Source organism: Xiphophorus hellerii, chromosome 7 (assembly GCF_003331165.1).
Source record: "Xiphophorus hellerii strain 12219 chromosome 7, Xiphophorus_hellerii-4.1, whole genome shotgun sequence".
Lineage (NCBI taxonomy): Eukaryota > Metazoa > Chordata > Actinopteri > Cyprinodontiformes > Poeciliidae > Xiphophorus > Xiphophorus hellerii.
The window spans coordinates 28,175,532-28,192,890 of NC_045678.1; the positions used below are offsets into that span (position 1 = coordinate 28,175,532).

The 17,359-nt window shown below is 39.4% G+C and overlaps 1 protein-coding gene across 1 annotated transcript; it reads right to left on the reverse strand.

Moving 5' to 3' along the window:
- Window positions 1–8,962: 8,962 nt before the first annotated feature.
- LOC116723516 (interleukin-10 receptor subunit beta-like) lies at window positions 8,963–17,327 on the reverse strand. Its single transcript, XM_032568525.1, has 7 exons — window positions 17,051–17,327; window positions 15,637–15,760; window positions 13,547–13,719; window positions 13,263–13,420; window positions 12,529–12,682; window positions 10,225–10,367; window positions 8,963–10,146 (listed from the first exon to the last, which is right to left on the reverse strand). Exons 1-7 carry the CDS (start codon window positions 17,208–17,210, stop codon window positions 9,973–9,975), a joined length of 1,086 nt encoding a protein of 361 aa, XP_032424416.1. The 5' UTR covers window positions 17,211–17,327; the 3' UTR covers window positions 8,963–9,972.
- Between the last annotated feature and the right edge of the window lie 32 nt (window positions 17,328–17,359).

A 17,359-nucleotide genomic window follows, 5' to 3' on the forward strand; every position in this document is an offset into this window, starting at 1 on the left:
TCCTGTTTTAAGTTTCGCAGTAGATGCTCTGGTGTTTGGTTGCATCTTTCGCCCCCTACTGGTTGTTACTTGCATTACCACCAAGAGAGCATTCACCCTGTTTAATTTTATAAAGAATAAAACTCTAATCACGACGCAAAGACATTGAACAAAGCTGATCCAGTCCCATTTGGGATGTAAAAAACTATCAATAATTATTACATTTTTCATAGACACCTTGTTCATCAATTGGGATTGAAACAGAATGTTGTTTTTGAAATATTAATGTGATGCAACTTGAAATTGCTGCAGCTACCTCTTATGAAATTGTAGATACAACCTTCCAGACAGCACATCTCAGCCACAAGAAAAGGCTAATGCATTGATCTATATCACTTAGAGAAAAGTACTACAAAAAACAAATAAATCAGTTTTTAATTAATTATTTATATAATGATGAAATAAATTTGTAACTACACGTATTTCATAAATTTTTTGATAATTATTTAAATTAAAATTCCAATTATTAATGCTTTATTGATGCCACAGGGAAATTGATGTTGCAACTCATATTATAAGTTGTTATAGATGCTAATGGGCAGAAAGGATCTCTTGTAGCAATCTGCAATTCAGTGGCTCTGAAAAAAGCCTCCTACTGAAGACACTGTGTTGTTAAGCTGAACTTCAGTTATTCATTCTTGACTGATAATCAAGCCTCCAGTCACTAGGGGGCAGCAGTTTTCAAATTAATCAACATGGCTGCCTGTTCAAGCTATAGAAGTAGGAACCGACACACACCGGAGCTGACGGATGTTTTGAAGCATATCTACATTTCTTTTACTTTTCTTTCTTTTATTTTTATGTAGTTTACAATTCTGTGTAATACTTTAGCATCCCGATTCAAACTCCATTCCAGTAAGTGGCAGTAAGGTACACCAAAACACCACTTGCTAACTTTGATAAAAGAAGAAGAAAAGGAAAAAGAAGAAGAGGAGTGACGGAGAAGTTGAAAAGGACTTCGTTGCAGCAAACAGAAAGATCGGGGACGGACCACTGTCAGTCTCATACCTTATTTGGAAATGGTACCATTGCACTCCGGAAGTGAAGGGGGCGCCATTTCCTATATTATCCGCGATCTCCCAGTTTTTATTTTCTTTTGAAATATGTGATATATCTTCACCTTTAGGGAGGAGTTGTACTCTCGGCATGTATTTGAACTTCTCTCTTTTATTTACTTCAGCGCAGTTCACAGTTTTTACAAATTCTGTAGCTTTCTGTGTACTTCTAAATCTGCTCCTTAGTCGCATCTTTTCGGGCCTGCTACTGCGTCTAGTGGCGTGAGGGTGGTAGCACAACTAATATAATTACATTACTACATCAGAATAGCACAAAGTCTTTATTATTTATTAATTTTTTATTTTCTTAAGGAAGTAGAAATGATTAAATGACATAAAGAAGACCTGAAAATGGTTTCAGACCTGTTGAAACGGAGGCAAATATTAAATACCTTGGGTCATTCCTGGACAGTCAGCTCAACTTTGCTGAAAGCACTGACTATATTTTTAAGAAATGTTTTCAGAGACTCTATCTTTTAAAAGACCTTGCGATCTTGGGGTTATCCAACTAGAGCTTGTGTACAAGACAATGTTGAGTGTTCTAACTTTTCATCTCCTCAGCTGGTTTAGTCACATGAGCTGGAAGATGGCAAAGAATATTTTAGTAGATACCATCCACCCTCCTTTTTTATCAAGTTGAACTTCTGAGCTCATGAAAATGGTTATGGTTATAAAAATTTTATGGTTATGAAAATGGTTATTGTGTTTCTCTGGAAACTATATAGAACATCAATTAGAAGTCATTTATTAAAAGTGTAATAATTATTCTTAACCAAACTAAATTATAACATTTACCCAGGTCGCTTTCAAGCTAGCAGCTTTACAAATCTTTTACATTACCAAGGCACATGAAAACAAACCTTTATCTTGGCTATTTTCTATTCTTCCTCTTTCTTTTCTCCCTCCCTGTAGGATAAGTCCTTTTTGAGACATTGTTTTGCTTACTTAATTTCTGACCAGAGCTTTGGACATGTGCTCTGCACATTGCGCGGCAGCTCATGTTACTGGCGAAGCGTGCGGTACCTACCGCGGCCACCAATTTCTACATACATTATCAAATATATGTTATTGTAAAAACAAATCAGTTCATAGTAAATTGTGTGTTTTTGATATTATAATGACACAGAAATTATTACAAAAAATAAATAAATCAGCTCCACTGAGGGGGCCCCTTAGTGGCCCTAAGTGGCTGCTTAGTTTGCTCATGCCTTGGGCCGGCCCTGTGGCTAGCCACAGATTAAAGCGAATGATAAAAATTAGGTAACAGTGTAATAGAAAATACATCCCCGATTCACTCACATTCAGGAAAAAGAAATATATCATCACCATGATTGCTATGTATTGCAAATTTTTGCTCAGGTCCCTCTTGAAAATGAGATCTAGATCTCAACGGGGTTTACCTGATTAAATAAAGGAATATACAATATACCATATGGGGGCATTGACTTAGCATCTAAACACAGACATTGTGGAGATGAGCTGTGAAACAGGAGTCTGAAGAAAAACATCTCCAGCTCTGATCTTTATGGACCCGTCCTGATGAAATCCCCGGGTCTCCGCGCTGCTCTCTGGGTTAATGTACTTTCAGTCCACTTCAGGTTCGCTGGTATATCCAGTGGCGCAAAAGGTGGCTATGCAGTGTATGCAACGCATAGGGGCGCTGCAGTAGAGGGGGCGCAAAAACGATGTGGGGAATTTTTTTTATATAGTCAGCATTTTATGTACTTAACAGCTGTTTGTGTATGAAATGATCAATAACAGAGGAACAGCACTGATTAGGCGCCCCCCTCCCATACAGGCAGCTTGGGCAGCGGCTGAGGCGCGTTTTGTTTTCTTTTAAATTTGTAGTAATGCCTCAACAACAGGGAGCTAAAGATGGGGCGCAGAAAAAACTCCGGGGCCCAAAACAGAAAACGGAAGAGGGGGAAGGATAAAGATGTTGGAGAGACGAAGAAAAGCTTTTCAAGGTGGTTGAAAGACAGAAGGTAAGAAATGTCCGTGTATCAACAAGAGAGTTGTAAATATTCAGGTTAGCTTAAGCTAGCCTACAATGATGATGTTCGCATCCACCTCAAAAATATGTAGTTGCGGCCCTGGCTGCAGCAAACACAGTTTGACTCTCATAATGTGTCGGATGAATGAGCACGTGACGTCAGCGCAGCAGGTGCAAAGAGCCCATTGGTACATTGATCTTGTAGCCAGAGAAACTGTAATCTGTTTTGGATTCTTTAAACTGGACTGCAAACATTTGTTTTTGTTTTATATTGGCAATAAAAATAAAGGTTTTAGGAGCAGAGCTAATGGTGCATTTGAAATCTATGAAGGCTATGTGTTCCTCTGTTTGATCAATTACTATTTAATAAGAAAGTTAGTTTTAGTTTCACTGAATCAATTAAAAGTAAGTCCTGTAGATTTAATATTTCTCTATCTTAATAAAGTTTTGTTCATTATTAAAAGAATGTTAAGATGTCCAGAATCAGCTGCAGCTTGTTTTTTTTTAATCTGCGCAAAGAATAATTAACATTCTTATCTAATATTTTAATTCTTATAATTCTACATAATTATTACTCAGATTTTTATAAACATCCTTTGGACCATGCAAAGCATTTTAGCTGTTTCTCTATAAGATCTATTTTCTATTTCCAGTTATTAAGTTCTTCCAAACTGCTATGGGAGCAACTTTGAACACAACGATCATTTTAATTTGATATTTGTTAAATCATCTTTCCATTCTCTTACTTTGACTCACTTGCACCTTGCCTTTCTCCTTATTTCTAAATTACCACATATGCCTACTTACCAAACTACTCAGTTTGTTAATTCCTGCAAACCATGAGCTAGTAGTTTTCATCATTATTTTTCTTTCTACGAAACTTTAACTGTTTAAAGTTTCCTCATCCTTTTCCTTCTTAAAAAAACTTTCATATTCCCCTTTCTTGTGTTTCACATTCCTGTCTGTTACTTGTTTTCCTTTATGACTTTTGTTCCAGTTTTCAGATATTTTTTTATTAATTATATTCATCTACTTATTCCTGTATTTATTTATTTAGTTAGTGTTTCATTTAGTCATCTATTTATTTGCCAACACACTGTTATCACAATCTTCTGTTTCCTTAATTTCTTGGCTCTTTCTTTAGTTTTTTATTTTATCCTATAGTTCTAGTTCTATTTTAGTATTTAATTAACCTTTTAACTTGTACTTTACTATCCATTTATTCAGATATTTTCTATTTTATCAGGGACCTGCCCTTCAACACACTCCCAATATTTTCACTGCTGTTAATCTTTTGATTTACATTTACTGTTGAAATATAAAGCAGTAATTCGTTCAATGGTTGCTATGCCGCCATCTGCTGTGTATTCTCCAGTACTGCAGTTATTTTTCTACCATTCCGGACAATTTAAATGAATTCATTTATAAAAGAAATTAAACGAACACATATTGAAACACTTCTCTCCACTTCCTGCTATTTCTACCCATTTTAAACAATTTAGACCAGTTTGTCAACACCTAGGCTGTTCTAAAAACTGGTTTCTTTTTTTATAGTGGGTAACAATTAAAAATACCAATTGTGGTAATCCTTTCTTGGACTCTTACGAGTGGAGGATTCTTGCTTCTGCATCCACAATTGGTTTGCTCCTTCCAAACCCGCTACTTTAAATGAGATAAAATACCTAAAGGTGTTTATACCTCCAATCACACTTCAGTTCCGGAGCTGAAGCGTCTTCACGCAGGACTCCGCCGCCCTGTTTTTTTACGGAATGAAACTTTTAAGACGGATTTAAGCGGCTGCTCGCTGGACTCCGCCATCCAATTATCACCACAACAGCATAAAGTTAAAGCCGTTTAGTTTCCGCTGTTAGAGCCCAGGATTCACAGCGTTTCTTACACAGGATTTCTTTTAACGCGAACGCCATCAACTCATTCACGCTTTTCTTTTAAAAGAGAATTTACTCTCAGTTGTCTCTCCCCTTCCACGGAGTCCCGTCAAGCGTCAGATTCCAGCTGGTAAACCAAATACCAGTCCCGGAAAAGGATCTAAACTCATTCTGAAGAGTTTAGCCGTGCGCACGGTCCTTCTGGATTCGGTCTCACCCGCTGGATTCCTTCAGTATCTTGGGATCCGGCTTGGAAGGACCAAATTAATGTCAGGTTCATCTACCTAAGCATTCTCAAACTGAAAAAGAAGAGAGAGACAAGTGAGTTTTAGATTTACTTGCAAGGAGAACGGACAGCAGCGTGCTTTAGTTACAATCTACCCGCTCTAAAACAGCTCCTCCCAGAGACTTTCTGTTTATTTCCTTAGGGCGGTCCTAGTTACAGAGCCTATTCAGGGGTCTCAAACTCCAGTTCTCGAGGGCCGCAGTCCTGCAACTTTTAGATGTGCCTCTGCTGCACCACACCTGAACAGAATAATTAGGTCATTAAGGCTCTGGAAAACTGATCTACACAAGGAGGAGGCCATTAAGTCATTTCAATCCAGTGTTTTGTACCTGTGGCACATCTAAAAACTGCAGGACTGCGGCCCTCGAGGCCTGGAGTTTGAGACCCCTGGATTTGGTTATCTTGAGTTAATCACATAGCAGCTGCTTCTTCTGTTCTCTTGAGTCACAGGTGTGTTGCACCTGCAAGCTGCCGTAATGTAGAATGCAAAATTCAGAGTTCTTGTTTATTTCCTTCTGTAGAAACGATGCAGGAACTGATGAACCCACAGAACAAGGAGTTGTCTTGTGCATCCCTGTCTCATGTACAGTTCCTCTGTTTCTGGTTCATAAACTTCGACCCTTAATTATCCGTCAGTCATCACTCTTGCTGCAGACCATCTGGTGTCAGCTTCCAGTTTGACCCGTTTAGATGTCTTCCTGCAAGCATCTCTCACTAGGCACAAATTCCAAAAGCAAACAAGAGTATTTATATTTGTAATTAATTTAAACGCATCACTATCCCACAAACATCCTGTTTCCAGCAACCCAAAATATCCTTTACTGTTAAAAAAACCCCCAAGGTGGCACCCAATACGCCAACGTTCTTGAATCGTACATATGCATCAAAATTCTCCCTACTTTTTGACATACTGATAGTTCCTCTTCCTGTATATTTACCCTAACTGGTTCTTCCCTTTGCTGGACATCTTTGCTTTTTTCCACCAGCCTGGATTTGATCCTGTCATTTTTGATCTTCAGAGATACAATCTCTTTATTTAACTCTTCATTTTCTCTCTCTAGCCACTCGAGTTTTTCTGTTGTTTCTCTTAATTTGTCCGCTGCAGTGTTTCTCTGTTTTTTCCGGTCCTCTTCCAGTTTAAGTGTTATTCTTAATTTGGCTTCATTATCACATCTTAGTTGGCATATAGTTGCATTTTCTTCCTCCAGGTCCAGATTAATTTTTCTGATTTGTTTTTTGTAAAATGCATTTGATTTTAGAAGTAAGCTATTTTCCTCATGCCAGTTGTGTGTCTTGTCCGTTCTGTTTAGTCTCTCTATTTTAATCTTCAGACTTTCCACAGTTTTCTGAAGCTCTTGGTTCTCCTCCTGCAGCTTGCTGCGGTTCTTCTGTAAATTGTTTATTTTTGTCAACAAAAAATTATCTTCTTCCATCTTTGCTCTCTGGTTCAAACTGCAAATGAATTTCTCTGTGGAATCTGGCAATACAAAGGCAGCCGCCAGTGATGTCATAGACAGGATGAGTGACATCACTGTGACATCAAAGCCACAAGAAGTCTGTTGGGTGTGGGGGAGGCGGGGGGGGGGGTGTTTTTTTTTAAAACTTTATTCACAGACACACTGTACAACGACAGAGTGAAACATTTGTTCTGCCTCCAGAAAAAAACAAATACAGATAAATATATTCAAGATGAAGAAAAAGCTACGGGGCTTCGGTTCCCAACTGTTCATTCAAAGCAGTACAGAGTTCAATTGTTTTAATAGCTATTTTCTGTCTTTGATAGTCTGGATATAAAACTTAAGTTCATTGTAAAATGCAGCAAAGCATGACTTCCCCTACCTGGAACAATGAATATGATATTTAAATAGTGACAATAAAGGATTTATGAGAAACTCTGAACTGTTGGGCTCTTTGCACCTCAGCTTCCGCGTTCGGGGCAAAGCGGCTCAATCTTTTCCGATCTATTGAAAAAGGCTCTTTACACTGGGCGTCTGCAGGGCTTGTCCAAGGTAACAATTAATGATGAACATCGATCTGAAGCCCCAACAATAAGCTGGAGAAAGGTTTCAAGATGTTCGCCTCGTTATACACAGATACGAAGGTGAGTTTTACTTTCTTTAAACTTTGTGGCTAACATTAGCTTTAGCTTATGCTAGACATTTGTCTTGTAAAAATGTGCTATTTAAGTATCTAAACATTTTTCATCCATTCTAACGGACAATGTTTTTACCTTGTTTTCAAGTATATTACCTGCGTTTATTGTCGTTAGTGTCAGAGACCAAGTAACGGTCTAGGGTACTATAATGTCCCCTCCAGTTCTCCCCGGTTCCTACGCCTACGGCTCTGACTGTAATCCTGGACCTGTGCTTCTGTCTGCTCTGTCCTCTCAACCCTCAGCCGATCACAGTACAGTCACAACGCTCATACTGCTGTTCCTTCCTGTTGAAAGGGAGTTGTTCTCCACCACAGTCGCCCCGTGCTTTAGATGTAGAAATTGTTGGTAAATCAACAATCAGATGGGCTTCATTTATATCCACTAATCAGTTTATAACAGTGATGAACTAAAATTGTGACTGGATCTTAATCTAAGTATTTTTTTGTTCAAATGAATTGAATTGATTTAAACTGAATTTAGACCAAACCAGACAAAAACTGGTTTGGATGAATTTGACCTGGTTGAATTATAAAGTGGACTAAGCTGACAGCAGTGCAGTAAATTCCCTGGTAGATGGCTTTTCTGACTTTATATTTGATAAAAACAAAGTGGACATGAACAGCGGATGGCGTTGCTGTCCAAATCCTCTCTGACTGTGGAATAAACTTCACACTGGACTTCAAGCACGGTCGATTCTGTGCCTCCACACTTTTCCTTTAGGTTCTGGGACCTTAATTCCCAAATTAAAGTCAAAATGTATTTTCATCTATAAAGACAACTGGGCAACTTTATATCCCAAGTGTGACGCTCATGATGTTGTCAGATTACTTTACGACTAAGAGTCTTCAGTCAGAGGCTTCATCAAGTTTGCTGTAATGCAGACTGCTACAAGAGATCCTTCCTAACAACCACTTGAAGAACCTTGAATAACATGATATTTAACCATATTTTACTTAATTTTAGGATCAATAATGTATTCTTGAATTCAAATTGAATTTAACTTTGTATGTCTCTTGAGACTCCAGTGGTTGTCAACACCTTCTGAATCTCTCCCAAATTCTTTACTGGGCTTCGTTTCACAATCCTGACAAAATTGTCCTAGACAGTTGTGCACATTGTCCTACCACACTTTCTTTCTTCCACTCAACTTTCCATTAACACGCTTGCATATAGAGCTTTGTGGCGTACCCTTCAACATTTTGTCAAGATAATAAAAATAACGTATTACATAAATCAAATATATAAATGAGTTTACTTTTTCTAACTCAAGTATTCAAATAAAACTTTTAGACAATCTTCTAATTTATTTAAACCCCTCCACATGCTGGCTTGCACGCCGAACCTCCCGGCAACTTGCAGGTGAACGGAAGAGGGGGAAGGATAAAGATGTTGGAGAGACGAAGAAAAGCTTTTCAAAGTGGTTGAAAGACAGAAGGTAAGAAATGTCAGTGTATCAACAAGAGAGTTGTAAATATTCAGGTTAGCTTAAGCTAGCCTACAATGATGATGTTCGCATCCACCTCAAAAATATGTAGTTGCGCCCCTGGGTATATCAAACAAATTATTTTAATCGACATAAATTATAACAAACATCTTGCAGACAACTACCTTAAAGTAACCATGTTTGACCACAAACAGCGACTTGTCTTGCGCGCTTCTAGGTAACCATGGCAACAATAAACAAACGGCAAAAGCGCCAGTTACAGGTTTTCTCAGAGAAAAACAACACAGTATAAAAAAAAAAGCTTGCTAAGCTAATACAATAATCAGAGTAGTTAACTGGGGCAATTTAGTTACAAAGGAAATATTTCTCTGTTGTTTAGAAGTTTGTTTCACCACGGAAATGCACAGTACTGGCCACAAAGTCAGGAAATTCTGCTCGTAAATTTACATTATTATCTTTAATTCTTACCCGTGAAAGGTAAAGGCAGTGGGTCCACTTTGTACTGTAAAACGGTTGAAACTCCACCGCCACTTTCAAGATGGCGACGACGGAAGGAGGACTCGTATTCATGCCTATTGTCCAATCAGCGACTTCTCAGGTCTCACGCTGAGACATACCTGTTCCGTTTTGTTAATGTAGTATTTTTGTAAGTTGTATTTGTGCTCCATTAATGTTGTTGTGTTTTTGAATTTGTTTAAGTGGTTTGTACCTCAGGGCCACCGTAGTAAACAGACTCTGTAGTTCAGTAGTACACCATAAAACCAGATCAACCAACCAGTTCAGCTTTGGTTTTGAACATCTCTGGGCTGGTAAAAGTACCAAAAGTTAAATTAGTAATGTTTGGTTGTGAAAACTTCTTCAGTTTTACATGTTTATAAATAATTTTCCCAGAAAACTACTTTCACGTCTTCCAAAAACACCATGCAGCATGTGACATTTTATGTCACCATAACACAGCTAGTTATAATATAGGTACAGTAAACAAACAGTTTGTAGGATGACGGCATATATCCGTCTACAATCACATTGTTTAGGGGTCTTTGTGAAAATCAAAATCTTCCGTTTTATGGAGTCTTTGTGGTCGTCTGCGGTCACATCAACCGCTGATGTAGACCTAATCTCCGGGTAGACAGCTATCCCCTACTGTGCCATTTAGTTGTTTGTTGTAGCTGCTCTCTTTTGTCCTTTCAGGGCTGCCTTCCTCGACTGTAACGACGCTCACCAGGGCGATCTCCTCCGTGGGCTGCGTGATTAAATAAACAGAGGACTCTGGTGTGTCCAGCAGAGACTAGGGAAGCAGAAAGAAGCGCGATGTTAGATTACATCAATCTTAAATCCAAGGCAGAAATTCTGAAAGCAGTCGCACCTTTTCAAAGTGCCGTGGAAGAGAAACCTTTGGCCATAAGAAATGGGAAATACTTTTCCATTTCACTACGGCCAACACTGTCATAACCACAGCCACTGCGATGACGACACATACGATCACAGCTGCAACCATCGGAGAGTTGTCTGAAACAGAGACTGTGATTGGTCTGGAGAACTTTTCCACCTCTGAACATGAAATTAGAACAAACTCCACTTTACTCAGGTTTAGGGGTAGGGATTCATCATATGGTTTATCATGCATTGTGATAAATTTCTTATGATGAAAGCTTAGATTTTTTGTTGTCATTAATCATTCTAACGTTTAACCTCCCCCCAATGGGCTCTTTGCACCTGCCGCGCTGACGTCACAACCGCATGCGCAAATGCGGCTCTTTTTTCCGCTTTGAGTTACCATGACAGCTACAAAAGACAAAGTCGTATTTCACACGCAAATAAAACAATACTATGAACATTGCTGTCTTCCTAATATAATGGGCTTTTAAGTTTTCATGGATTTCCAAACGACCCTGAATTAAGAAGACGGTGGCTTGTGAATATTCGTGGCTACCAGTTAAAGCTAACGCCGCACAGCAAAGTTTACAGCCGTCACTTCACTCCGGATCAACTTCTTCAGCCTAAAGAAGAAGGTAAAGGAGCCTCCTGTGTTATTTCCATGGAATCACTTCTCTATTCAGCCTGAAAGAGCGAGTGTACGGGAACGAGAGAGCAGACCAGAGCCAGACAGCCGAGCTACTGATCCGCCTGTACACACTGCTGTAAACACCGTCCTGCTTCACAAGAAACATGCAAAACTAATAAAGTGAAATAACACAGAGACCTTAAGGAACACGGCCATATTTTTCTAAAAGCAACAACTCTGAACCTGAACCATCAGCTGAACTAGAACTCCGACACCAGAGCTGCTCTACTGTTAAGCTATGGGCTCGTTGTTCCTCAAGCTTCAAAAGCAAAAAGCCTGAACCGTAAAATCCCCGTTACTTGGTCTCTGACACTAACGACAATAAACGCAGGTAATATACTTGAAAACAAGGTAAAAACATTGTCCATTAGAATGATGAAAAAATAGCACATTTTTACAAGAAAAATGTCCTAGAATATTGGCTACTAGCATAAGCTAAAGCTAATGTTAGCCACAAAGTTTAAAGAAAGTAAAAGTCACCTTCGTATCTGTGTATAACGAGGCGAACATGTTAAAACCTTTCTCCAGCTTATTGTAGGGGCTTCGGATCGATGTACATCATTAATTGTTACCTTGGACAAGCCCTGCAAACACTCAGTGTAAAGAGCCTTTTTCAATAGATCGGAAAAGATTGAGCCGCTTTTCCCCGAACGCGGAAGTTGAGGTGCAAAGAGCCCATAGAGTCATAACTGTCAGGATTCATAATTTTACTATTTGCTCCACTGTTTGTTCAGTGAAAACATCAATAAATACCAGTCATAAAATAAAGTTAGTGTGAAGTTTATTGATACAAGTCACACACGGTACACACACAATCTTTGTGATTGGTGTCCTAAATAAGCATATTACAAATAGGAATGTTTCTCAACAGCATTATGTGTGTTTGTTTGGCTATATTTGGTGTGACACACAGTCACAGTCATTCAGTTTTCTAAAGTGTAACCAACCCCAAGTCTTCTAATACTCTGGATTACAACAGCAAGCTGTTGAAACTAAATAAAAATAATAATACAGGAAAGTTCGATGTCAGAGAAGTAAGCTAACAATACTTTCAAAAAGAAAACATCGAATGACAGATGTTAGTTTCATCCAATCAGGCGTGGTGCTTGAGGTACGCCAAGCTGACTGGATATGTCCATCTGTTTCCTGTTGGGGGATCAGACCAAATAATCTATCAATAACAAGGTCTGCTTCTTAGACCTTCTTTCAATGTTGTAGCTTGGCCTCCACCCAGAAGAGGGCGCCACTAAGTTGATATACAAAGATAGAAGTGCTGGCACTGGAAAGAGAAACGCTGTGGTGTGGGATGCAAAATGTACTTTATGCGTTTCTGTTTTGAAATATAAACACTCGACAAGCTTCTTAAGTTTCACTTTCACCTAGTTTTAAATGCAGCATATAGTGAAAAATTAAGCCCTTATGAAGGAGGGTTGAATACCTCTTATAAGAAAAAACTCATGTTGTTAAGAAAATAGCTGCTTATCAATTAGTCAATCAATTGATAAGATCAATCAACTGTAGATCAACTCATTAATTGATAACTTGCGTCCCTGTTCTGTCCTTATGGACTTCCTCACTGATTACTGTCAAACACAAAGAGGGTACCAGTGTCGCCGGTCCTCTCACACAGGACGCCGCTGGGCTCGCTGGGGTTCTTGTTTCTGAGGGTGATGATGCGGACCTGTACGCAGTACTTGGTCAAGGGATCCAGTTCATCTAAAATGACCCGGTCCTGGCGGATGTTGCTGAGGGTTTTCTCCTGCAGGGGGTGACAGAGAGGCAGTCAGTTTGAAGCATCCTCAGACTGGTAGAGGAGACCAGGTAATGATCAATAAAACCAATCTTCCATGGGTGGATGGATAAAGAGATGGATGGATGAACAGACCAAATGATGAATGGAGATATAATTGGATAGATGGTGGATAGATGGATGAATGAATGAATGAATGAATGAATGAATGAATGAATAGATGGATTGGTGGATGGACGAGTAGTTAGGCAGATTGATTGATCAATCAATGAAAGAACAAATGCATTAATAAAGATACAATTGAATGAAATGATAATGAGATGGATGGATGATAGACAGGCAGATGAATGGATGGATCAATGAAGGCAGATTGATCGCTCAATCAATCAATCAATGATGAGACGGATTGATGGACATGCTGATGATCAACTGCTGTTGTTTCTCTAAAAATCCAGCAGGTGGCACCAGAGGGCCATTTCTATCAGTCTAATCAGCCAGACAAACAGCTGCACCTTCAGCCTGTTGGTGTTGAATTCACATGCACTCAGTAACCTGATCAACATTCGGGTTTTCCATGAACCGATTTAACCTGCATCATCTCCTGGTCGTCCTTCCAGTAGGTGATGTTGTAGCTGACTTTGCTGTACACACTCCTCAGAGAAGATGTATAAAACTCTGGTTCCTTAATGCTGATCTCCAGAGTTTGACCGATGGGTAAGAGCGACACGCTGGGAGGACTGATCAGGGCTGCAGAGAAAAAGATCAGAATTCATTTCTGGATTGCTTGGAAACATGCACCACCAATCGCTTTTGTTGCCAGATCTAAAACCGATGCTTAGGTGAACTTTTGGGGTATGTGTGTTAAAGACTTACTATCTATATCCAAAGTGATGGTTTTACTCTCTGCCCAGGCTGAGGCCTCTTCTCCCAGCAGAGCCCGGACTTTCCCAATGTATGTCCCATACGGACTGATGCCAAAATTGCTGAGCTCACATTGAAAGGTTGTGATGTTCACGCAGCCTGGATTGTGTTTTCCAATAGAACTCCTGAGACAAAACAAGGGATAAAAAGGACACACAGTTTGATAATGACAGGAAAAAAGCAAACAAATCATAAAACAAGCATTTATAATGGACAACTAGTCAAAGCTAAGGAGCCGGTTTAATAACCAATTTGACAACAGCGGCTGCCAATACAGTTCTGGGAGAAGCTAAATCCATCCTCACAACTCTCAGTGGATTTAAGATTTGAGGTAGCAACCATGTGCGGCCGATCAGATGATTAACTGATCGCCTCTGCAGAAGGTGAACTTTGCTGTTCTGCAAATTCAACGGCAATAAGAGAAGACATTAACAATGACTTCAGAGGAGCAACTAGTGCTGCTCCTCTGCTAACTAAGACCAGTAGAGTCTGAGATAATAGTCTTGAAAAGACTGCCTTTCTTGTAGAATGATGAATCTTAAATAGACGGTTTGTATTTAAGGGTTACGGTCATACGACTCTGTGCAAAGCTGCACCTGAATGAACAATGTTATTGGGACAGCTGGAACCAAAGTAGATGTTTGGCTACAATACACATCACCATGTTTGAAGAAGATTTAGGTCTGTTTTACAACCAGGGCAGTCTGCATTCACTAAGTCAACTCTGATCTCCTCAGTAGATCAGACAACAGCAGATCTACAACAGAATGGCTGAACAAGAAATAAATAAAGGTTCTGCAATGACCTGGTGAACATCAAGACCTCAGCCTGATTGAAACGCTGTGGTGGAACCTCTAGAGAGCTGCGAAAACTTCAATGAGGTGAAGTGATACTGGAGAGATGAGTAGGTAAAAGTTTTCCTCAATGATTAAAGAAATTGATAAAGTCAGAAGTGGAGGGCTAAGGCTTCCTGAATGGTCTGAAGAAGACAACAGCCAGTTTGAGGTATTCTCTTGGCTTCCAAATTCTTCAGATCTCAGTCGAATCGATGTTCTAGATAGAAGCGTCAGATCCATGGAGACTCCGCCTCCCAACTTACAGGACTGGACAAGATCCGCTCCTGATATATCGGAGTCAGATCCCACAGAAAACTTCAGTGATCCAGAGAAGATCATTAGGAGAAAAGTAAGGGGGATTTCCTGATATCAGTTGGTCTCATGCCTCGTTCTCCACTGAGCGGTAAAACATTTTATGGTCTGGCGTATTCAGGACTCTCACAGGTTGGACTTTCACGGGGCAGGCAAGGTTCAACCCAAACTGTACCAATGTCCCATGGACATACAACTCAATCAATGGTGTGAAACATGTTAGTTGTATTTCACAATGGAAATGCACAAAGTGATCCGCACCGACTCGTGCGAACCGTTAGCTGTAAACAAGGAAGTATTATTCTGGCTGATTGTCGTAAACATGTTTGCTCGATAACACGAGACTGCCGTCTTCCTTTCCCAGAAGAAAATCCTGATTCATGACAAAAAACTTATTTTCTAGTCGACTCCAACTTTCAGTTGTCACATTTTCTGTTTAAGGAAGATGCAGAGAAACATTCAGAAACTCCCTGCAGGCAGTTTTTCTGGAAACTGACACCAGCACATCAGAATAGAGGATGCAGCACTGCAGAGAAGCAGAACAACACAAACATCTGCATGCACAGAGGCTTTCTTCGTTTTCTTCCTGTTTAGTTCCACCATGACGGTAAATGTGATTTTTAAAATAATATTCCAGCCACTTTACATCTCAGACATTTGATGACTGTTCAAGTCAGTAGCTGCATTTTCATTGACCACATAATTGCGTAATTTGACATTTTGAAAATAAATTAACTGAATGGAACCACGCCAGTTTCGAGAAAAACCTTGCTTTTGATAAAAAGCCAAGTCAAGCCAAGTCTTCCAAGTTGGAAAAACCTTCAAGGAGAGCTGAGCCAGAACAGCCACCTGCAGAGGAAGCTCCGTTCAGAGGAGAATAGTAGTTAAACGTACATTAACTCGGTGGTGTAGATCAATCCGCTGGGTGCTTCTGCAGGTGGATCCCAGCTCAGGATCAGGTTCAGGTCCCTGGAGGTCACCTGGACATTGGTGGGACTCCTAAGGACCCCTGATACAACTGCACAGACCCGAGAACAAAGTTAGGAACGGCATCAGATTCTCCTGCTCACATCTGATTATTTACCACTTTCTATTATGCTTCCTTGAACAGGCTAGGACACTTCTATGAGATACAAAGCATGTTCATTATATTTTATGCATTAAATCATTGTTAGATAATGAGATCTTAGTCTGCAGAGTTCTGCCTATTTGAGCTGTTTTAGGGAGTCTTGTCACTTTAAATACAAATAACTCAACGTTTACACTCACACATGAAAATGGCTGCAAAAGGAATGTGCTACTGTGAAACAACACATCTTTGAAAAGCAGAAGTGGAACCTGCTGCACAATCAACTAGAATGCTGCAGCAAGTGGTTTCTGGGTGGTAAGTCAACAACAAAACACTTGATGTTGCCAAAAGTGGAACAACCAATATTGGGCCTAAGTTGGCTGACTTTTTCTTTTTCTTTTAATGTAATGATTTTTAAAACCAGAGCTTTATATTTACTCTGGATGTTTTTGTCTAACATTTTACATGTTACAGAAAAATTAAAATAAATGAAAAAATAAATAAAAGGAATATTTCTTTGGTGATAAACATTTGCCCTGGCAAAAAAAAAAGAAAGAAAGAAAGAGAAGGAATGTGGCAACAATTTGAAATAATAATTAATATTTGGGTGCACTAAAGTCAACTTTTTAGTAAAGGTTACTGGGTATATGTTGTTGCTACAAGTTTGGTTATAAAATCATCATGAAAACTTTTAGTTGTACCTAATATTTTCCATTGCAAAATCTAAAATTGTTGGTAATAATTTTCCCCAAATAAGAAATAAAAATGATTCATCTTCATTGTGCTGAGGAAGCAAATTTATATTATTCTTGAACTGAAGTTAGTGGCCACAAAAATCAGTCCATGACTCACATATGGCCCCGGGCCGCACTTTGGACTTTGGACCATCTATATAGGTTTTAGTGTAATTTTTGTGACATAGATGTAATTTTTCATAGTTTTTTAAAATAAATAAACAAATCTGTTGACTTAGCAGCCAGAACAGACTTAAGTAGAAAAATGTATAAAGAACTTTTCTGGCCGTCCGGGCCGAACGTGTTATATCCGTTTGGACAAAAACCTGAATTAAACTGCAATATCTCAGTCCACCTTAAAACTATCAATAATAAACCGATTAAAACCCTAAAATAACACATACAGGTTAATCAGAAGAACATACAGTAAGTCCTCCATTATCCGACTGTTCGTCTATAGTTACGGTAATACGTTCACTGACCCACAGAAACAACCGAACTTTACCTCCGTTTAGTGTTGAAAGTGTCAGGATGAAAACAAAAACAGCGGCTGACATGTTGATCCGAAGGTTCGGTTCGGCCGCTGCGCGTCCCGATTTCAGCGCAGCGTCCCAGGGTTGGTCGTTTAAAACTCGCCGTTTCATTAAGTTCCCGTTTGCATTCATCAACAAAGGCGAGGGGAAGTACGCGGAAACAAATGTTTAATAATTTCAGCGTGGACACGTCACGTTTCACGTCAACTCAGCCACTTTTCACTTCAAGGAAACACGACGTTACGGCAGCTCGCAGCTCGGATTCCTTTCTGCTGCGCGCT